The sequence below is a fragment of the Hydra vulgaris genome, chromosome 08, assembly GCF_038396675.1.
Source record: "Hydra vulgaris chromosome 08, alternate assembly HydraT2T_AEP".
NCBI classification, from domain to species: domain Eukaryota; kingdom Metazoa; phylum Cnidaria; class Hydrozoa; order Anthoathecata; family Hydridae; genus Hydra; species Hydra vulgaris.
In genome coordinates this window covers 47555001-47579873 of record NC_088927.1, presented here as the reverse complement: position 1 = coordinate 47579873, position 24873 = coordinate 47555001, and the positions used below count along the sequence as shown (strand labels likewise).

Here is a 24873-nt window from a genome sequence, read left to right as displayed (position 1 = left end):
GACTTGAACATTTTTTTTTACACTAAGGGCAAAATTTAACTTAAAACAGTTTTTAGATATTAACTTTTATTTTGTTTAGAATATCTTTTATTTTGATGTTTCATGCTTTTTTTATTTATTTATTTTAGTTTTTGACATTTTTATTTAAAAAAAAAAAAACATTCAACAAAAAGAATAAACAACTTATACCTATACAGCTCTTATTTTCAAACAACATCCATCCTTCTTCACAAGTGCAATTAAAACTACCATTTTTATTAATACAAATGCTATGACCCCAGTTGCACAGAGAGCTTGTGTTACATTCATCGATATCTATTGTTAAGATAAATTTTAATAATTTTTTTTTGTATTAAAAAGACTTTTTTATATTTTAATTTGTGTTCAAAAGATGACACCATGGATAAAACTTTTAGTTTAATCAATGTTGTCATCTAAACATAAACAAATAAAAAATATTAAATCAATCACAAAAAACTGTAAAAATTTACAAGTTTTATGAGATTTATTTAATTAATTTTTAATTTAATTAATAATTATTTAATTCAATTAAGGGATGAGCTTATACCATTATTTTACCAATTTACTGATAGATTTTTTTAACAACAAAAAAAAAAATTTATCATAATTCCTTTTTGTAGCATACATGAGTGACATACCAGAGAAAATCAAAAGCACTGTAAAAATATATGTAGATGACACTAAAATCTTATAAGCAGTAAATTTAATTGAAGAAGCTAAATTAATTAAAAAAGACTTAAATAGTATAGAAGAGTGGTCAGAAAAATGGTTAATCGAACTGAGCGAGAGTAAATGTGTGGTTATGCAATACGGTTAAAACAATATAAAATTCAATTATACAGTTAATGGATCAGAAATTAACAATTCAACAAATGAATGCGATCTTGGTGTAAATTTTGATACATCACTAAAACGGAAGAAACACATAGTAGCATGTTCATCAAAAGCAAATGCAATAATGGGGATGATAAAAAACACCTTTGTCCATTTAGATCAGCATCTTGTCAAGCAATTATACACAACTTTTGTTAGATGCCTGATTGAATTTGCAGCACCAGTTTGATCACCAAACTACAAAGGTGACATTGAAATATTAGTAAAAGTACAACACAAAATGACAAGGATGGCGAAGAACATAAGAAGTCTGCAGTACCAATACTGTTTACAGACACTTAATTTAACAACATTGTCAGAAAAAAAACAAAGAGGAGACCTTATTCAAGTATTTAAAATTTTCAATAAAATCGAAAAAGTAAAACTTTGGCACAAACAAACTTCAAACCAAACAGTCAAAACCACACAGAGGTCACAATAAGAAATACAGTAGAGAACAAACCAAGTTTATACCAAGACACAAATTCCTTATAAACAGAACTGCAAATTTATGGAACACATTGCCATTAGAAATCATCAATTCAACTTAAAAACTATTTTTGTTTAAATTTTTCGGATTGAATTGTTGTATATTATCAAAAGCTGTCAAAATGAGTTTTTAACTCACTCGCTGTTAATGCAGTTTTAACTACTATTACTATGATAATTATTAAAATTATCAGTAAAATTTAATGCTTAATGGCTAAAATAGAAAAATGAAATTGAAATAGTATTATTATTTATAATATTTACACTGTTACAGACAGGGTTCGCTAAAAGCTTTAAAAAAAACAGGGTTTATGCCAGTGGATTATTTTAGGTTTAAGTAAGTGGTTTTCCTAGTTTTGGGTTTTATTTTTAGTTTATATTTAAATTTTCTTTCCTTTAATAACATTGAATAGAATATTTTTTTTTTTTAAAGTTCATTAAAAAATATTTCCAACAAAGAAAATTATAAAACAAAAAACAAGGTTTTTGATCAGTGCTAATATACTGTTATAATGGCTAAAAGTCTAGATTTTATAGACATCATTAATATATCAAGACCAAGATATAAATCATTAAGCCATGCTTGGAGGAGAAGTAATTGCAAATTGCATGGAGGGAAGCTCATTGAAAAGTTTGTAATAAATTAAACAATAAAATTATGGATCAACTAATGATCTAAATTATGCTGTTAGTGCACATAACCAACTTAAGTCTAAATCTTTATGCACAACTGATTGCGCATCAAATAAAAAACAGCAAAGTATTGCACCTAACTCCTTTGTAATGTCATTAAAGATCTTAAGGAAAAATAAAATAAAGAAGTATTTGCAATGACTACAGATAATAAAAAAAAGATGGAAAAATGAGGCAGTTAAAGAAATATATTCAAATCTTTCAACACATGGTATTCTTCACATAATATAAAAATTTTATAAAAAAAAAGTAACAAATCAAACATTTGATTGAAGTGCAAAAGTTTTCAACAGAGTAAATATTATGTTGTATAAGTCGTTTATTAACTTCAAATAAAAAAATAATAATAATAAAAGTTTGATTTGATTAATCAGGGGTCGAAATATCCACCGGACATTGTCTGGCACTTGTGTGGCAAAAAACAACATCTACCAGTAATTTTATCCAACCCGTATTTTTTATGCACTTAATCTATAATCATTGTTGTTCTAAAATTAATAGTAAATTCAGAAGAGTATTTAACTTTTATTTTTTGAATTTTTTATTTTTTATGCAAAATAGAAAATGAAACTGAACACACAGTTGTGAGATAACTGAATAAGAGTGAACATGCATAAGTGCAAAGCAGTTGCAAAAACTGACAAAAGTGCAAACTGGCATAATAACACCAAAAGAATTTTTAAACATTAACATAAGTGCAAACTGGCATAAGCGCAAATTGGCACTATTTCAAATTGCCAATTTGCGTTTATGTTAATATTTTCAATTTTATTTGGCGTATTTGTGCCAATTTGCACTTATGCCAATGATTACAAATTTATTTGGCTTACTTATCCCAATTCACATTTATACCAGTTCACACTTAAGCCAGATTTTGTAACTGCTTTGCACTTCTGCTAGTTCCCACTTGTGCCAATGATTGCAAATTTATTTGGCCAATTCACATTTATTCCAGTTTGCACTTATGCCAGTTTTAGCAACTGCTTTGCACTTATGTCAATGTTTGCAAGTTCTTATGACTTACTTATGCCAATTTGTACTTATGCCAGTTTGCATTTATGCTAAAGTTTGCAACTGCTTTGCACTTATTCCAGTTCGCACTTATTCAGCTTCCTGACAGTTACAATAATAAAATGGTCATTTTTTAAGTTAATACATTTTCAAAATGTTGCTTAACTGTTAAATTTTTTTGAATTAGGCAGCCCAGTCTTTATCATTTATACTAAAATGTTACAATTATTTTTTATTAATTTATTTACATTTTTTATGATTTTTATAAATGGTAAAAGAGTATTTTAGCTTTTAAAACCCTTTTTTAATGTATTTTATAAAAATTTTAATGTAATAGTTATTTCAATGCTTATAGAAATCAGTACTTTTTATGAGCAAAAGTTTTGAAACACTAAATTTTTTGAAACGCCAAACTATTCGCTAACTTCTAAAGTAAAAAAATTAGAAAAAAATTTATTTTATTATTCATTAGTTTTATTCATATTAACTAAAAAAAATTAAAGTAGCATTGCGCAAAAAGCAAAAATTAAATCGTCTAAACTTTTGTGAAATTCAATAATTCAATAATGATGAGATATTTCATTAGCAATGAGGTTACACCTTAAAAACAAGGCTTTTATAATTATAATGAGGTTACACCTTAAAAACAAGGTTTGCAATGGAAAAAAACAACTGAAAAATCTTAATAATAATCTTAATATGGCATTATGGCATAAACTTTTGATTAAACTAAACATTGATTACTTTAAGCGTAATGACTTAAATTTGGATATCAATTTCAAGAAAAATGTTAACACCTATTTAAGGTATTTTTACCATATGAATGTGTTATAGATTGTAAATACTGTTTTCAACACAATATGTTTTTTTTAGGATTGATAAATGTTTGAGGTCAAGATTTTTCTGATTGACCTCAAAATTAGTTTTTGAAAAATAATTTTTTAAATTCAGTGTCATTTTTTTATATAAGATTGCGGAGCATACTTTATTAATACTTCAATTAAGGTTGTAGAGCATTTTACATTTTACATGATGTTTGTAATTTGAACAGGCCTGTATCGTAAAAATTTTAAAGGGGATGTTTTTTCAAAAAAAGGCAATTTAGAATAGCAAATAAAATATTTTTTAATAGGAAAGCTTGCATGAAACAAGAGAATATGGTAAAAAAAAGGGGGATGATTGTACCCAAAAATCCCACCACGGTAGGGCATTTTGAACCACCTTAATATATACATATACATGTATATATACAGTCTTCTCTGTTTAGCCAGCGCTTTCGTGCTTGCCCACATGCTCGCAAAAACTTTGGCAAACGCATAAAAAAGCACTTGCCAAAAAACTAAAAGCGTTTTGTTTTAAATTGCAACAAAACTTATTTGTTCATTTAAGACTTTTATGAAATATGCCTTTTTTTGACAGTTTTTTTTTTTAATAAAAAAAAAGCATTCTGTTCGCTATTTTTATTTTTATTTAAATATCCAAAAAAAATGAAATTTTGCAATCTAACAAGTTACTATTTTATCATTACGCAGGCTGACCTAAAAATGATCATCCTGCCAGCGCTTTTTCATTTCACAAACATGGTTTTCATTCTTTCAAAGCACAAAAAGTGCCCAACCGTTCTGAAACTCAATAAAAAAGTGCAAGAACCAGCAGCAGAAAGTTGTATGACAATTTTATTTCTAAAAATTTCTGTATTATTGAAGACAATAAAACTTATATCAACTACGATCATCAAACTCCTGGTGCTGTTTATTATATTGCCAAATGTAGAGGAAAAACAGATAAGAAATTTAAATACGCAAAACATGACAAGTTTGCTAAAAAAGCTTTGATTTGGCAAGCTATTTGCAGTTGTGGCAAAAAATATGTTAATGAAAGTTTACAAAAATGACTTTTACATCTGATTAAATCACACAATAACAGACCTGTGTTCTGGCCTGATTTAGCTTCAATTCATTATTCTAAACTAGGTATAGAATGGTATAGAAGAATAAATGTGAAACTTGTGCCTAAAACAGAAAATCCTCCAAACTGCCTAGAATTGAGAGTTATTAAAAAGTACTGGGCTATTATTGAAAGAAAAATGAAAAAAAAAAAAAAAACCTTTGCAGAAACATTAAAGATATTGAAATTTCATTTAAAAAAGCATCAAATAGTTTTGATTCTTATTATGTGAGCAGGGTACCACTAAAGCAAAAGCTCAAAATTTTATTAGATTCCAACAGGAATAATCAATTTTTTTTTAATGTTTGATCTTCTTATAATAATGTATTAAAATTATTACTTGGTTTGAAATAAAAATCGAAGAGTACTTTTTTTAGTTGTTTTTCTACTTTAACATTTATTTCGTGTACACGCTTTAACGCTGCGATCTGCTACTTTTTTAATATTAACATTAGACTTCAAGTTTCTTCTTTCTTCAAGTTAAAAAAAAACAACTGAAAAATTACTTTGAAAAAAAGACTTTGAATTAAAATATAGATGATTTGTTGTACTTTATGTAGATGGTTTGTTGTACATTTATGTAGATGATTTGTTGTACATATAAGGTATGTAGATTTATTAATTCCCTTTGCAGAAGATGATATTCTGAAGTTCATTAATTACTGACATTAGGTTTCTGACATAATGCTCTAACTCAGAGAATCGTAGTTGTTCATAAACATGCTAGTTTAGTCAAGTTTTATTTTTTTTTAAATAACATTTATTATTGATAAAATTGGTATATTAAAGATATTATATAATTCCAGTAAACCTTGGGGTGTAGCCTGTGGGCGCCAAAATGAAAAGGTGCTTAAACGTCAAAGATTTTTTTTTAAGTAAAAAAAAAAATTCTGATAACAAAAAATAACTATTTGGTTGCTTTAACTTTTAATTTTAAAATTTGGTAAACATTTGTGTGACTCCTTTATAAATACTTTGAGAGTAATGGCTGTATAACGCTGTCACATTGACCAAAAATAATTACACCAAACAACCCAAAAATGAAAAATTTAATGTTTTTTTTTTATTATCTTTCCACTCTAATCACAGTTTCATAATATAAACCTTAGTTAGTTAATAAGCAAATAGATATTTTAAATCAAACAAGGTGCGAATTTTATGCCAATAATTTTCTCAATAACTTTCTTTTTTTTGGTAATAGTTTGAACTTCGAAATAATTTTTTTTTTATTCCTGATAACGATTTCGATGAAGAAGTTAACTTTGACAATCTAATCTCTTCATTGCATTTTTTAATTTCATCAACATCAACCAAAATAAATTAATTTTCATCTTGTGTCGTTTTTGTAACATTTTTAAAGACTCCATTATATACTTATTTTTGAACTGAGATGTTGCATTATCACTCCAAAATATAACTTGTTGGACTGTTTCTGGCAACTGCTTCATAACGACATCAATAAACGGAATCACGGTTTCTTTTGAATGTTTTTGATGGTCCGATGCAATTCCAAGTGACTGCAAATGACACTGATGATATACAACTGAGGTGAAGATTAAAATTGGAGTCTGGCCATTATGAGCGCTTTGCGGTTTGTTTTGAGTAATGCATTTAAAGTTTTCTGCAATATAAACTCCTACGACAGCTTGGTTAGATTTTTATTGTATGCATATATCAATCATTTGACAATATAGTTTAGCTTGATTAATTTTTACATATGCGTGATCCAAAAAATCAGGAGCTAGTTCGTATAACTCATATAATAATTTACTTATCAGCCCAGACTTAGAGACTTTCTCGATATTGCAATAAAGGTTAGGAGGATTCTTTTTTAATTCAGTTTTAACCCATTTTTGCCAAGTTACTTGATTAATTAAACTCTCAATTTCATACTCCAATATTTTAATGTTAAGTGCATCCATACAATATTCGCAATGGTTCATGAAACACTCAATGAGAGCATTATCATATGTGAAGTTTAAGTGCATATCATTGTCTGTCAACAAATAATCTGTGATGTGACTTTTTTAAAGTTACTAATTAAAATGCATATTTTCATGAATAGCGCAAACACAAACGTTATGTGGTACTTTGGTGATTGACAAAACATTACATGTTCTTAAGTAAAAAAAGTTTTATTAACCCAATAATAATACTTAGATTCTGTTTTTTAAACATTCCATAAACGTCCTTTATAGGGTAGATCAAATGTTTAACACTAAGTTTTTTTAATTCCGCCTTCACAAGCTTCAACAAAGTCTGATATGTTTGGTGATGTTGTACTTATATCATCGCTTAGATTATTACTTTGCACTATTTTATAGTATAATCTGATACACTTTTACAGTTGATGCAATTTAACTTAAACGGTTGATTTTCAGCTAAAAATGTTTTCAAAATGGAAGTATTTTGTTCTGGAGATCAAACTAAGGCATTTTTTTACTTTTTTCATTAACTTAGCTTTGACTTGAGGAAAAGAAAAAGGACTTGTCTTATTTGCTGATTGCGCAGCAGTTTTCTTCCTCTCTCTATACTTATTTTGAGGAAAAGAAAAAGGACTTGTCTTATTTGCTGATTGTGCAGCAGTTCTCTTCTTCTCTCTATACATATTTTGCCTTTCGCTATTTTTTGTATTTCTTATTTTCCTTTGCTCCTTATTGAGTGAAATTTTTAATCTTTGTCTATAAGTTTTTGAATAACCTACATTAAGAGTTTTGTTTTCTCTGGATTCTGTTTCCTCTATTTTGCAGACTTTTCTTTTGGTGTCTTACTATATGATAAAAACAAAATTACTTATTTTTATACTATTTATATATAACTTAAGTGACTTGATTATTAAACAATTAAAAATAAAACTCATGACATGGTAATTTAATTTTTCAAAAGTAAATCTAATGCTTGCAAGTACATTTTCCAAATTATGAAAAAAAAAAATTCTGTGGTAATCTAATTCATTGTTATTTAAAGTTGCATTACGTCAACAACATCGTATTAATCACGTTTTCAAAGTAGTTACTGACATAACGCAACTTTAAGTGTAAAATTTGGAATCAATTTTTCTTTGATAGAAAAAATAATAATAAATTTTTGTTTTATATAATCAAGAGTTACATTTTATAAAAAAAATTTAAAAAAATAAAATTTTTACTGTAAGAATCGAGTTTTTATATATTTTATCTTACTGACGTAACGCATATTTTATCATTCTCGTCAAATATTTTTTTTAATTATTCACTTTTGGTTAAAAATCTTTTTTGCTACCAAATAGTGCAAATTTCCTAGTTTTGGCAGCATGAAGGTGTCTCAGCTAAATTATGAATTTATATTTATATCAATTTTAGAACATATAAAGTATATATCATAATAATCCATAGGCATAAATAGTCAAAGAAAGATTTTTTAAATCACTATATTTTTAAAGTTTCTATGGAATGCACCATATATTGATTAAATAAAAAATAAAATTTAAAATTTTTTATAGATGCAGTGACAGCTTTCATCTATCAGAATGTGTTGAACTGTGGCTGCTACATTTAAATAATCCTGTACTAAGTCATTACCCCATATCATTGACGGATTAAGGTTTGGCGTCATTAAGGAGGAGGGGGCATGGGAATGAGTAGAGAGTGACAAGGATTGGGGGCTGCACATTACCCTTAAAAACATATTTTTTTGAGAATCACACTTGTGATAAATATATTTTATAGATGCTTTTATATGCCTTTTATAACTATTATGTAAGTCTAAGACACTAAACAATCTAAGATTGCTAAGTTTACTTTGGTAAACAATTATTAACAAAAAAAAAAAACATTTAATAATATTGCAATGGTTTGGTTATTTAAAAATATATTTACACTAACATATTACTTAAAGCAAGCATTAAGAAAGAAAATTACTCTCATGCTAGTTTATGCAAATTGTTTTTCAGCAAGATTTCATTTCCAGCGAGTGGAGAACATTTGTTGCAAGTCTTAAGAACATCATAAGGGGTTTTGAATTTTATAAGGCATTGTGAAGAAGCCTTATGGATGTCTGTGCTGGTTGGGTTAAAGCAAAATCATTTATTGATAATACAAAGTCAATGCTCTCACCAAGCTCGTATTTGATTAAAATCAATGTCAATCTAAAAAGACATTGTTTTGTCATTGTTGACCATAGATAATTTTTTATCTTTAGTCTACTGAAACTTTTATCAGATGTAAAAGGAAGAGTCAAGTTATTTTTGTAGAGTATAGACAAGTTACGAAAACATTATATCATTATTTCTCTATTAAGAATAGATGTACATCAGTCATCATTGCTGGAGATATTGGTGCATACACATCTTTGAAAGTAGGCCCGGCACGAGTAGGTTTCAAGTGGGAAAGAGGTGCCAACCTGGTTTTTGCCAAAAGCATTTTAACGCATAAAAATAAATCTAAATGGCTCCCTAATTTTGAAATCAATTTTGAAAAAGGTATGTAAACAATGGTTTGCTGCTGCGTAGTTTTCTACTTTCGTTTAACTAAACACAGAATTTTGTTATGAGAAACTTATTTTCAAGTTATATTAATGCTATTGTGCAGTGCAGGTCAAATATGCCAGAAATTATTCAAAGAAAATGAAGTCAGTTTCTTTGAATATTTTCTGAAAAATTTGCCTAAAGGCTATAGCAAATTGTGAAGATATAAACTTACTACAGATGAGGAGCCTACTTAATAGTGGTTATAACCCTCTCTCAACTCTATAACTCCGAAACATGAAAATTGACAAACAAGGCCACTACGTGGAGAAATAAGTTGAGCGCCGTACTACCAGGGATGTGGTGGGGATCGAACTTGGAACTTCTCCCTTATGAAGAGAGCGCTTTACCACTACACCACTACCGCATATAATATAATATATGTTTGGTTTCCAAAATATATATCATATAATGTAATATATATTGTTTGGTTTCCAAAACATTATTGTGAAATAATATGGTATTTAAAGTTACATTATTGGATTGATTTTTTTAAATTAAATTAACCTTTCCAAGGCTCCAAAACAACTGCAGTCAACCAGGCTCATTTTTTTTTTTTATTATATATTTTTTAATTTGGTTTAAAATTCTTTAAACTTTAAAACACAAACTCTGTTAAATAAAGTTTTAAACAAGGTTTAATTGAAACAGGTTTTAAGCAAAGGTTATTTGAAACAAGGTTTTAATCAAGGATTATTTGAAAAAAATTAAGAATATACCAGGAACAGAGAAAATTGTGACAAAAAAAGGTGTGCAGAGAGTTAAGTGCAGTACTTCCAGAAGTATAAGGTGGATTTTTAATTGGTTTAATTTTGCTTAAACTAAATTTCAATTTTAAGTATATAATGTTGAGTAATCAAATTATATAAATACTATTGTTCAGAGATTAGTGGTTAATCATTGAAGAGATTAATCAGAGAAACAAGAAATCAGTTACCTGAAAGATTTTGCAGATTTATTTCTAAACATCAAAGCTTTTCTAACTCATGATCAATGAAAAGAATATATTCCTCATTTGATTTTGTCATACATATGTATAGGACGGGTTTGAACCTGAAGCCTGATGATTGTTAGTGTTCTACCAATAGTCAACTACTGCATAAAGATAGCGACAATAATAATAAAGCTAGCAACAAAAATAATAAAGCAAGCTTTCTTTTTATTGCAGGTTTAATTAAATAAAATTAGGAATATATGAGGAACAGAGAAAATTGTAACAGAAAAAAGCTGCGCAGAGAAACAAACTAAGTGCAGACCTTCCAGAGACATAGGGTGGATTTGAACCTAAAACCTGATGATTGTGAGCCAAGTGCTCTACCACTAATCTACTAGGCTAGCTACAATAGTAAAGCTAGCTACAGTTTCTTGTTTTTTGAAACATTGCTTATAACACTTCATAAGGCTAAAAATGTCTCAAAAAGCTTACATTACTCAGGTTTTATTTAGTTGGTTACTGGGCTGGTTTTTAATGACCACACTGATTACATTGTTTTTTAATTAAAAGTGTATTTTATTTATAATTAAAAATCTAAATGAAGACAAAAATATAACAGTCTGACTGCCAAAATTTAACTATTTAATTTTTATTTGATAAAATTTTTTTTTTTACCATCTGTTAATGATAAATTTTAATATAATTGCTAGATTTAATGTTTAAAGTCGTTTCACTTTCACTTTTAAAGTAGTTTTAGTTACTAGGCTTTTCTGAAATTGAAAGAGTGCATTCTCAAAATGCACACAGTCATTGAAGAAAGATCTTCCAGGCAAATTAAAACTTTTTACCTTTCGGAATTTAATTATTATTTATTAGTTTAGAAATATAAAATAAATAATCATATCAAAATAAATAATAATCATTAAATTCATATTGTAATTGAAATAAGTATTGAAAATAGTTTAGCAATTTATATATTATATTTATTATATATAATATTTATTATATATTATATTTTTATTAGATATAAAGTAAAAAGAATAACCTGCTATTAAATAATATGACTGTCGACTAAATCAACTAATATATTTTCTAAAGTCAAATAAAATCGACTAATACATTTTAAAAATCTACAATGTCGACTAATAGTCGATTTCGTTGAAATATGGAAATAATTTATTTTTTTGAAATAAATAGTAGTAAAAATAATAAAGTAATTTATATTTGCTTTCTGCTTTCTAATATAGTATCATTTAAATAATAATGAGCAAAACAGTATGAGAGAAGGGCTGCTCCAACAATGGGACAATCTATTCTCAGACCCTAATGATTTAAAGACCGTTCTGAATACTTGCTATATATCAAGAAGTCATTACAATCATATTCAGAATGTGATTATATAGATGAAATTTAAATTTCACAATTTAAATTTGCCCCACAGCACCAAGCAAGCTTGGAGCCGTCCAGTATGAAAGTATTTATGAAAATCATAAGCATCAAGGTAACAAAAGAAAAAAAATAAGTAATGAAATAGATAATCGAAAGTTTAATTAAGTATAAATAATGTTAACATGCTTTGTATTAGTTAAAACTTTAAGAGAATAATTAAAAAAAACTAGGTAATAGTTATAACAGTGGATGAGGCCTAACTATTTTTCATGCACTTTCTTTGCAATAAAAGAGTTATATTAATGCTATTTCCATAAAACTGTTTATAACTACTTTTAAATTTATGTGATGCTATTAACCACTTAAATTTTGAGCCAACACTGACATGTTAATGTCTGTGAAGGTTAAATTTTGTTATGAAGATTGCAGTTCTTATGAAAAAAATACAAAGGTTAAGAGTACTGTTTGTTAATATATTTATATTTAGTTTAATTTGATTCTTTTTAAATTTTCTCAAGTCATTTTTTAAATGTTTGCACATATCAAGTTATTTGTTTGCATACATATTTATATTATGTTCAAAGTTTAATATTTTTTTGATAAATATGTGTAATATGTGTTTTAAAACTGTTTTATAAATGTGTTTTTATAATAGTGTAAAATGTATTTTTATTGTATGTGTATGTGGTAATATGTGTTATATAATTGTTTTATAAATGTGTTTAAATATGTTATGTTAGGTTAAATACATATTGCATTTATAGTTGGTATATATGTTTATATTATGTTGTTTCCATCTTTTCAAAATGATGTGACTTGGCAAATGTGCCAGCCAAGCGATGTACTTATAGCAGAAGTGTGACTTGGCAGTGTTTAGTGTCAAACTTTTTATTTGTTGACATATAGTTTATATATATAAATGTGCCAATATTTCAGTTATTTTCAGGGATTGGAGGTGTTAACATGGTTTTAATTTAGTAAATTTATGAGGTAAAGTTTACTATATTACTCATAAGTCAACAGTTAGGAAAAAACTGGAACTTTACTTGATATGGTAAAAATAATATGGATAGAGCTAGTCTGTTATAGCTAATTTTTTAAATTAAATTTTCTATTATATTATTATTCTAATTCTGTTAACAATAAAATGCAAATAATACTTTTGTAGTTGAAAATTATATATTTTTTTAATTTCTTTTTTTTAGGTTTTGGCAGGCTTTTATTGACTTTCCTCATCTGGTACCTGCTGTGTTGTAACAGATTTTTAAAAAAACTTAACTGATGTTAATGTCTTAACGTCATTAACTATAAGCAATGACATTGCTGATAGAGAGACGAACTTTGTGACATTTTCTTAAGTAATAATTTTCTTTAACTCTTTTTCTCTCTTTTTTTGAGTTTTTTTATTTATTTTAATTTTTGACTTCAAATAAACATTCAACAAAAACTAAATATATTAAAAATTGTACAAATAGAGGTTTCATTTATATATATATATTTGTTTTAGTTTTTGATATTTTAAGTTTCTTAAAATAAACATTTAACAAAAACTAAAAAATATAAAAAATCTTACAAATACAGGTTTCATTTTCATACATATATTTAAGGTTTAAAAAAAATAATAAAATAAAATAACTTATACCTATACAACTATTATTTTCATACAACATCCATCCTTCTTTACAAGAGCAATTAAAACTACCATTTGTATTAATACAAATACCATGATCCCAATTGCACATAGAGCTTTTGTTACATTCATCGATATCTATTGTCAAGTTAAATTTAAAACTTACTAATTTTTTAAATTTTTTTCGCAAAAACAGAGCATTTAATATCCTCTTTAAAAAAAAATCTACTTAAAAAATAATTTTTTAGCGGCTGTTTGAGAGCAGAATTACAATTGATTACTATTACTCTGGCTGAGATACCATAATTTCAGTTACACATGGAGCTTGTGTTACATTCATTGATATCTATTGTTAAGTTAAATTAAAAAATTTTTTTGCACCTGAAAGTCTTTATTTTAACTTGTTTTTGCAAAAGATGGCACCTGACCTGGCTAAAACATTTGATTTAGTCAAGGCTGTCATTAACTCCAATATGCAAATAATATTAAATAAATAATAATAATATATAAATATAATAATATACAAATGAATATATATATATATATATATATATATATATATATATATATATATATATATATATATATATATATATATATATATATATATTGTCAATATAGCAGCACTTTTTCCATGTTCTATTTATCAGTCATTTTAGCATCACTCCTTGCATGTTTTACCTAGTTGGCAGTTATTGTATGTACACTCCTTGCATGTTTTAGCTATCTGTCAGTCAACATTTCAGTCTATTAAGCTGCGTTTTTGTAGTTTTTTAAAAACCTTAACTTAATTAGTTTCCTCAAATAAATTTAATGATTTTTTCATAAGCTGTTTTTTACCAAACATTAAATAAAAGGTTTTTGCTATAAGAATATATATATATATATATAAATATATATATATATATATATATATATATATATATATATATATATATATATATATATTCTTATAGCAAAAACTTACCTTAAGCTTGACCTTAATCTGTTAGAAACTGGCTTCACTACACACATCGAATATCTTATAGCCTCCTGTTGCAAAGGAGTGTCACTACATTATATGTAATTTCAATTACATACAAAGAACTTGAGTTATTCTTAAATTTATTTTTATTCAAGAAAAATATGGAAATTTGTAAACTTTTTTATTAAAAAAAAAAAAATTAACAACTCAAAGTATATAAAGTACACAAATGATTTGAAATAACTTTTAAGAATAGCGCAGCATTTCAACTGCTGCGCTATTCTTAAAAAAAGTTTCAAATAATTCACTAACTCACTAGTCTATTAAAAACAAAGTCAAGATGTTTCAAACAATTCACTTATTAGTCTTGCACATTTTTATAATAAGTAATTGTATTGTAAGTTTTATAGTAAACTGAAAAAAAAGTCAAGATGTTAGGGTCAATATAAATTCTGAAAACAATTTACATCTTGACTCATTCTGAGTCAAGATGCAAATATAAAGTATATAATAAGGTAAATATAAATTCTGAACTTTACTAACTACAAGCACTAACACTGTTAACTTGTTTTTCCATGCAAAAGCCTTGTTCATCAAGGTTTGTGTTTCGGAGTTGTTCATCGAGGTTTGTGTTTCGGAGTTAGATGAATTGAAATAAAATAAAATAACTTTACTATGAATAAAGTTAAAAAATTGTTAATATATTATAATCATTTACATAAAATCTTCACAGACTTTTAAAATTTAAAAAATACCTATGATTTTAAACTTGATGAAACTTTTTGTCTAACTTAATAAAACTTTTATACCCTTAGCCTCTTATAAAGCTAAACATTTTTCAATAAAAAAAGTCATCAACATACAATTAAAGCAGTGGTTCCTAATTCGTGGGTAGCAACTCCAACCAGGGTTGCCTGACATTTTTGTTGGGAGTTGCCTGATACTTTCCTGAAAATTAAATTTGTGTAAAAATGAAGGTTTTCTGCTTTATTGATTATTATATAACAAGACAGCAATAGTCAGCGGTCATTTAAAATTTTTAATACACTACTAATCTTATCATACTGCTGCAATTAACAACACTATGTTTCTTTTAAAAGGTGAAAGCCATTTAGAAAGTTTAGCAATATTAGTCTTTTCCAATTCTTGCAACTCATAAATTTTAAAGCATAAATTTTATAAAGCTTGTGCTTTGACAGGCTGCCTGTTTTTCAAATTTTGCATCCAGTTTGCATCGACTTGAACAAAAATTAATTTATTGCTATAAAAACCAAATGCAACATGCCTAGATTAATCTGAAAAGATCTGAGCATTTTAATTAAAAATAAAACTTTTGTAAAAAAAGATGAAAAAAGCTGTTGTTGAACTTATCGACTTTTATTGAGGAAAATGAAAATGAACAGAGTCAATGAGTAAAGTCATTCTTCAGCTGAAAAACACTAAGAATTTCTGAAAAAGAGTTTTTAAGATACTTTCAAAACTATATACAAGAAATTTATTTGACACGCCATTTGCACTAGCTAGAATTTACAATCTTGCCTTCAATCCATCTATCAGCTGTTTCACTATCAGAGATCTTGATAATGCACAAAAGGAGTTCATAAAACTCATTACTAAAGAAGTAATAAAAAAAAACTTGTTTTAGAATATGAAATGTTGTAAACTTGTTTCATATTCTGAAACAAGTTTACAACACATATTCTGAAAAATGTTCTGCAACCATATTGTGAAAGTTTACAACAAATCATATTGTGAAAGTTTATAACAATTTACAACTTACAACAATTTACAACAATTTAAAAAATTAAGTAAGTGTTCAATCATGTTGTAAACTTGTTTACAACACAAGAAACAAGTGCAGTCTTCTCACTAATGCTTTTTGAGTCTTGCAACTCATTTATTGAATTGAGATTCTTACATTAGGATTACATTAGGATTAATATATATTAATATATATATATATATATATATATATATATATATATATATATATATATATATATATATATATATATATATATATATATATATATATATATATACACACACACACATATATATATATATATATATATATATATATATATATATATTGCCCGAAATATTTTTAATAATACATATTTATTTAAGGGTAATTTTATAAAATAACTTTAATAATATGTATATATATATATATATATATATATATATATATATATATATATATATATATATATATATATATATATATACATATATATATATACATATTATTCAACTGTTCTGGCACTTTTATTTTCTACATGATGCCACAAAAGCTTGATGCTTTTTTTAAAGAGTTTCACAATCTTGTGAGATGCCACTCTTACCCTAAAAATCAGTAACTAAGAAACCAGTTTTTTCTGTAGCAGAAAAATTTCAGAAACTATTTTATTTTTTAATTTTCTAGAATAATAAACTTTTGATTTGTTTGATTTTTTTTTTTTTCTCTCTAGGCGAAAAGTTCTCAAAAAAAAGAAAGTACTTCTGATGTTGTGGTGCTCGACTGACGATTATGAAAATTTTGTGTTAAGCAATAATATGTAACAACAGTAAGCAGTGCGAAAAATGTTTTAACGGAAGAGTTTGTGATAAATTTATTCGTCTTCCTCCACAAATGTTTTCGTGGCTTTTATAAAAAAGATTTTAAAACCATCTCTAGTGTGTAGATAGACCACTAAGTTAGTGGTAATTTATTATATTTTTATTATATTATCTCTTATGTTTTATAAATGGTTTTTTTTTTCTTCGTGAGTTTGTTATTTTATATTCTGTTCATATTGAGAAGGTTTAATTTTGAGCTGCGCCTAAATTTTAGAAAATTAAACACCAAAGTGTTTTTAAAAATACGCACCGAAGTAGGGATGGCAAGAATCTCGGAAATTTTCAATCCCGGGATTTCGGAATTGAGAAGTTTGTCCCCGGGAAATCCCGGGAATGAATAGAAAAAAATACAATTTAATACTTTTTAAGCACTCATCAAACAATTAAAAATGATTAATTTAATGAGAATATAACTAAAATATTTAATACATTAATGAACCTCTAAAAATAAGTTAAATCATGTTTTAACTTAATTTTGTATTAAAACTTATCTATGACTTTTAAGATTAATGAACCTAAATATTTTAAATTATAAAACAATATTTTAAAATGGTAACAGTATAAATAAAAATAACAATAAAAAAATAATATAAATGTGCATGACTTCATTAACTATACGGACCTTAAGAAAATTTTGTACTTTAATAAACCTGCTTTTTGATAACTTTATTAGTTAAATTGACGTTAAAAAAACATTTATAAATCACGCGTTTGAAATTAAAATTACTGGAGATAAAAATGGAATTAGAATCACTCACACATTTAGAATTAAAATTGCGCACACTTTTGGAAGCAGAAATTCAAAATTAAATTAATGTATACCTTCTACTATATAAACTATATATAGTATATAATTTTAAAATTATACTATATATAATATATATATATAAAATATATATATTATAGTATAATATTAAAACTAGTGTATTATAAAAAATAAATAAAATATAAGCGCTTGTTGGTGGAAAGAGCAAGATTTTTTATAAAAGGTATACCTTAATTTTATTATATATTTGATATTAAATATATATATTTGATATTAAATATATATATTTGATATTAAATATATATATTTGATATTAAATATATATATTTGATATTAAATATATATATATTTGAAATTTATATATTTCATATCAAATATATATATTTGAAATTTATATATTTCATATCAAATATATATATTTGAAATTTATATATTTCATATCAAATATATATATTTGATTGATATTATATATATATATATATTTGATTGATATTATATATATATATTTGATTGATATTATATATATATATATATATATATATATATATATATATATATATATATATATATATATATATATATATATATATATATATATATAGTATAATATATTTTATATGTTAAGAGTTTTAAAAGGAAAACATTGCAAAGAAAATAAATAGTTACACAAGCAATCAACTACTATACCAAAGACGATGTACAAATTACTTAAGAGCCATTGTCTGAGAAATGTAGGCAAAATAAGCAAATTTTGGAAGTGATGTCTTCAAATTGTACTCATTTTTAGATTTTTTGTAAAATACAATGAAAATGGGCCACTGGTAATTTTTTTTTCAAAGTTTTTTATTAATTACGGAGATATTGGGTCCCAAAATTTGGCCCGTTTTGAGAAAATTTTGCGCATGGAGTGCAATTGCTACTTTGAGGAGTAGCAACATGAATATGACAGAAACATTTCTTTTTAATTTTTTTACTAATCTGGGTAGGTTTCTACAGTAAAAGTAAAAATTCAACATGATTACATTTTCAGTTGTCTAGAAATCGCGGTCTGAAACCACAACATTTGAAATTTTACCCTAACTTTGAGCTCTAATATCTCTTAAGGCCAATACTTGCACATAGTTTTTTTAGGTGTTTTTGAAAGACACTAAGACATACATTGATTTTTTGAAACAAAAACCATGTGACTCAAAACAAAAAAAATAGCAATAAACCCCTCACAACTTTTTTATAAATTAAAAGCCCTTTTTTAAATAATATTAAATTACAATGACTTTTTATTTTATAGTTAAAAGAAGTGAAAAAAATTTTACTTTTTTTTTAAAGAAACCTGAAAAATGTGAGATTTTTATTTCACTAAATTAGAGAATCTGAAGTTTAAACAAAAGTTTTATATTTAAGATATTTATTTTTAAAATAATATTATTTTTATATATCATTACATTATTTTTCTAATGAGATTCTTACATTCAAAGTTTTCTTTAAAGCTTATTCATTGACTAAAAGAAAATTGTTTTGTAGATAAACTATTATGATTCAATTTTATATAATATATAACTTAAAAACTTGATGCCTAGTATAAAACATAAAATTTTCAAAGTCAAATACAATAATACATAATAATTAGATTCAAAAATGTGTTGAGGAGCAACCCCATTTATTTTATCCTTAGAGTTGCCATAACTTTGCACATGGTAATAACTGACAACTAAAACATTGGATTTATTAATACATAACATCCGTAAAATTTAAAATAAATTAAAATAAAAAAAAGATTTAGAGCATATTTTTATTTTAGTGTGTACACATGTGCGTGTGTGTGTGTGTGTGTGTAAATATACATATATATATGTATATATGTATGTATGTATGTATGTATGTATGTATGTATGTATGTATGTATGTATGTATGTATGTATGTATGTATGTATGTATGTATGTATGTATGTATATATGTATATATATATGTATATATATACATGTATATATATATATATATATATATATATTATATATATATATACTATAGCTGATAGAGTAACATTCTGGCAAGTTTGCAGGATTATCCACTTACTCAAAGTAAGTGTATACTTTTTCCTTGTTTAAACATGTGATGACTAATTTTGAATAGTTAGATGATGCTAAATCAGAACAATCATCTCATAATAAGATAATGCTAAATCAGAATACATAAACACTATCTGAATGAGACTTACTGATAAATGGAATAAATCTCTTTTTAATGCATTTGCTTAAACAGTTTCTTGATTTATAGCTTGGTAGAAAATTAGGTTGAGTAATATAAATTTCAGAAAAACAATCCATTGAAACTTATATGTTATTTTAAATGTTATCTACTGAATTAAAAAAGATTTTAAATTGCGAGTGTAGAAAATATAGCAAAAACATTTGCTTTTTGCTAAACTATAACCTTTGTTGTACTAAAATGAGGATAATAAACTTTTTATTTTAAATTTAATAATTAAGTAAACTAAAGATCAGGTCTGCACAAGATTCATTTTGGAACAGTCTTGTCAACCTTTACTTTACTGAACTATTAAATTTAAACTAAAAAGTTTAAATTTAATTTTATATTAAATAAAAATTTTCTGCACTTTAGTACAAAAAAGATTATAATTTTTAGTAAATATTTTCGCTATATTTTATAGCGTACAAATAATTTGAGCGACAATGTAATGACAGCATTATTTTTATGAGCGTACAAATAATAATAATGACTTCCTAAAAATAAAAATTTACAAAAACAAATCTTCCTGAGGTGAACTTGAACCCCCAACACTATCACCCCCACCATATAAGAGCGTTATTACATACACAACACTATGCGAATATATTGATAATGTAACAAATAAAAGTCTAATTTGTAGATAAGTTACTTGATGAAAAGTTCTGGTCAAGTAAAAGAAATTATCAGTTCTAATGATACTAAAATGATTGAACATAAAATAAGACTCATAGTTAATGATTGGCTTCCGATTTTGAATATTTGACACAGTTGACTACAGATAGTTCTAGCAATTGTTTTTTGCTGATCGGCAAATTTAAAATTGATATTTTTTTTTGGCCTAATTTTTGTGTTTGTTTTTTGTTTTATTCTTTTATTAATAATTATACTGCCGAGTAAAGTTAAATTTGTGCAAGAAACTCCATATGTGCTTTTTAATGTTTGACTAAAAAGCCAAACATTAAAAAATTGGTCATTTTTAAGCCTTTCCTCGCTTCCTAGGATCCTTTCAAAGCCAGATTCACTCTAAGCACCTTTAATTATCCATTTGTCTTTAAGGTTTCTCAATTTTAAACAAATATTCTCAAATTAAAATTTGAAACTTAAATAAAATTTATACACATGTTTTCTAATTTCTTCTTGTTTTAAATTTATTTTATACAGCTATTCACGAAAGTTTAAACGATTGCAGAATTTTTATCAAGTATGTTTGGTTTTTGTTTAATAAAAAAAACTGTAAAATGATATTGAATTAATTTTTTTTTATTTATTAAAGAAAAAAGTAATTAGCTTTAAAATGAATACGAACATATAAAAATTTTAATATTTAGTTAGAAAAAAACAATTACAAAAAATCATATAGGAAAAATAAGAAGCACAAAAGTTTAAACGAATTGCAACTTTCGTACAAAAAATGAAAAAAAAAAACAAAATTTATATTTAAAGTGTCCTCCTTTGTTTTTATAGCAAAGATAAACTCGTTTATGAATTGATTCAACTTATTTCATGCACATCACGCGAGGTACCTACAGCCAGTAGTCATTCAAAAGTTGATTCAAATGCTGAGTTGATTGAATTTCATGGTATGTAAGTTGATTGTCGATCCAAGACCAAATATTTTCAATTGGGTTGAGATCTGGTGATCTAGGGCACCAGGGCATCACATTGAACTTTTTTTTCAAAAAATATTCTTTGATTGAGTGAGCTGTGTGAGCTGAAGCCCCGTCTTGTTGAAAGATGAATTGCTTGCTTCTGCCATACAAGTGTCTGATTGATGGAACTAAACACGTTTTCAATGTGTTCTTGCAGGTGTATTGATTAATTCAGCCTTCATACAGCTCACAGAAGCTTATACCTTTGTGAGAAAAACATCCCCAGATGCCAACCGAACCGATGCACCGGATTTATCAATTAATTAGCAAATAATTGATCCTAAATAAAATTGCTTAAACTTTTGTGACACCTCTTAATTTGTATCACCTACCTTTTATTAAAATTTCTGAGTAAACAGTGATGAGTCAAAACCTACTTTTTTTTATTCTATTAACAAATAACCTATTTACTAAATTAGAAAAAAAATTTATTTTGATATCTATTTCCGTTAGATTTTTATTCAAGAAAAACCGAAGATTAGAATCTTAAAATTCTGTAATCGTTTAAAGTTTTGTGAATAGCCGTACTCCATTTTTTGAAAAAACAAACAAAACTACCATTTTTAAAAAGCAGAATAAAATTTTAAAACATTTTTGCTCTTTTTTTTACTTAATACTTTAAATGAGCTATGCCTTTTTAAATCCAGTCCAATTTTTCAGTTGTCACTCATTATCAAAAAGTTACAGGACTAGAAGGGTTGGGAACTACTGATTAAAAAAAAATTAAAAAAATTAATTTTTGATAATCTAGCATTTAATTTTACATCAGAAAAAAATTAAATAAGATTCAACTTTGAAAATTTGTAAACCATAACTTAATCAACATACCAATGCAACTGCTGCTATTGAATAACACCCATCCATCCTGACAAGAACAACTGTAGCTACCATTTGTGTTGATACAAATACCATTATTCCAGTAGCACAAGAAGCCTGCATCACTCTCGCATTCATTTTGATCTGAGGAAAAATTAAAAATATGAAAATTAAACTGGGTTAAAATTCAAATTCGAAAATTATTCTAGATTCAATAACAACCAGATTTTTTTTTGACAAACAATACTGCAGAACAAGTAAAAAAGTTTAACTTGGTATTTAAGTTTGGTAGTTAACTTGGTACTACCATGAGTGTTATGAGAATTAAACTCAATATTTGCTTATAATGCAAGTGTTTTGCCATAACACCACTAACACATTATAATAATGTACACATACATATTTTATTAAACATAATTGACCATAATAATATAATGACCCATGATGCAATGACCCATTTCCAAATAACTTAAAGTATACCCTGTCAACAAAAAAACTTTAAAAACTCTAAAGCCCTAGTGCTAAAATAAAATGAGTAGTGAACCCTGGTTGGACGAAATTCTTTGGAAGGAAGGCAATACAAAGAGAAGTTGATAATTGCAACAATGAAAATTGTTTTTAATAAATAGAATGTAATAAATAGAATGTCAGGTTTTGGACTCAGGTATAAATTATCATTTAGTCAAATTTTATATCCCCATATAACCCCATTTGAGAATTCTTACCTTCTTTTTGGTTGCAAAGAACTTTTAAATAATTTTTCTGTTTTTGTCAGCACAACCATTATTTTCCGTCATTACAAAAAAAAGTTTATTTAGTAATTTACTAAAAGCTCTGATTTTTTTTTGGGTACTATGAAATGTGAAATTATGACATGGATAATTTTTAAAAGCATTTATTCCTGCAGTGTTCTGTCTCAAATAAATGTCTTTAAAAAACAATAGTACATTTAATCGTGCAACCTCTGCTACTGTTTCTTCTCTACTGAAAATAATAATAAGCTTTGATTTTATTGTTGCACTGTGTGTACCAAAAAATGTTTTTGATATAACTTTTACAATTACTAGTAATGATATTTTTATGGTTTGAATCTTATTTAGTCATTAAAAAATGCTGTCTTCACTTAGAAATATTGTTGATCAACAACTATAAATATGCTATGAACAAGCTTAAAAAAAATATATTGAAATATATCTTTACTACTACTTTACTCTTATCTTCATATAAATGGGAGTGAACCTTTCTTTCACTTAGGTGTCTTTAACTTAAGTATTTTTAACAAATTTGCTATAATACTTATATATAATAATATATAATAATACATACTTGTGGATTGTTTTAAATACAATCAATTTTAATAAAAGTATAACTTTAAAAAATGTCTTTGCTAACATACATTAAACTTTGCTAACCTTTGTTAAAGCGCTACTTTCATTTTTGACACACATCTTTGTAAAAACATTTTTAGGTATTGAGCAGTTATTGAAATAAAATAAATATTTGAATTATATATATAATCATTGTTTATCTTATTTTTAAAATTATTTATTGTTTCTCGATTTGCTGTTTGTGAACTTAGTTTATTCTAATTGCTAACAATTCTATTGGTAAAAAAAAAGTATTTTATATCCTTAAAAAACAAAATGAATGAAACTCCGATAAACTTAACTATAAAACACGAAACTAAATGAACTAATTTACTGTAAACATTAAAAAAAAAAAGTTTTTAAAATTCCCATTAAAGGAGAAAAAAAATTACTTTGAAAGATTTTTTAATTACAACAAAGAAAATGTGCTCATTTTACACAAATTTTGTTAGCCTTGTTTTTTAATGAGAAGTTCATTTATTTTAATGAGAAGTTCATAAAAAACAAGTGTTCATAAAAATAAGTGTTCATAAAAATAAGTGTTCATAAAAAACAAGTGTTCATAAAAAAGTAATTTAAGGTTTTTATAACTATTTATACATCAAATTCAAAAAATGAATAGTAAGAAGAGAAGGTTAAACACATTGAATGATAACTTAAAGGAAATGTTTCCTTTCTCAACACAGATCAAAGATGAGCTCCTCAAATGTACTATTTGTCAACGCCTATTTGACATTTGTAGTTGTGGATGGTCTGCAATTGAAGATCATTGCAAATCTATCAAACACAAAATGGCATTGGATGCTTCTATATCGTCAAACAAAATCACAAAGTTGATGAAGAGTCAGAGCTTTGGTCAAAATGAAAAAATATTAGCCATTCAAGAAGAAACAATTGCATTCCGCACAATCAAACATAACCATAGCTTTAGAACTGCTGATTGTACATCA

The 24873-nt window shown here is 25.8% G+C and overlaps 1 protein-coding gene across 2 annotated transcripts in view; it reads right to left on the bottom strand.

The window, feature by feature from the left end:
• Nucleotides 1-24873, bottom strand: part of LOC105847299 (latent-transforming growth factor beta-binding protein 2) — a 102586-nt gene that overhangs the window by 50448 nt on the left and 27265 nt on the right. For both annotated transcript variants that reach the window (XM_065803835.1, XM_065803834.1), the window contains 3 exons: nt 22569-22700; nt 13504-13629; nt 190-315 (listed from right to left, as the gene is read on the bottom strand). In XM_065803835.1, the coding sequence (XP_065659907.1) occupies nt 190-315; nt 13504-13629; nt 22569-22700 (384 nt within the window). The remainder of the gene's footprint in view (nt 1-189; nt 316-13503; nt 13630-22568; nt 22701-24873) is intronic.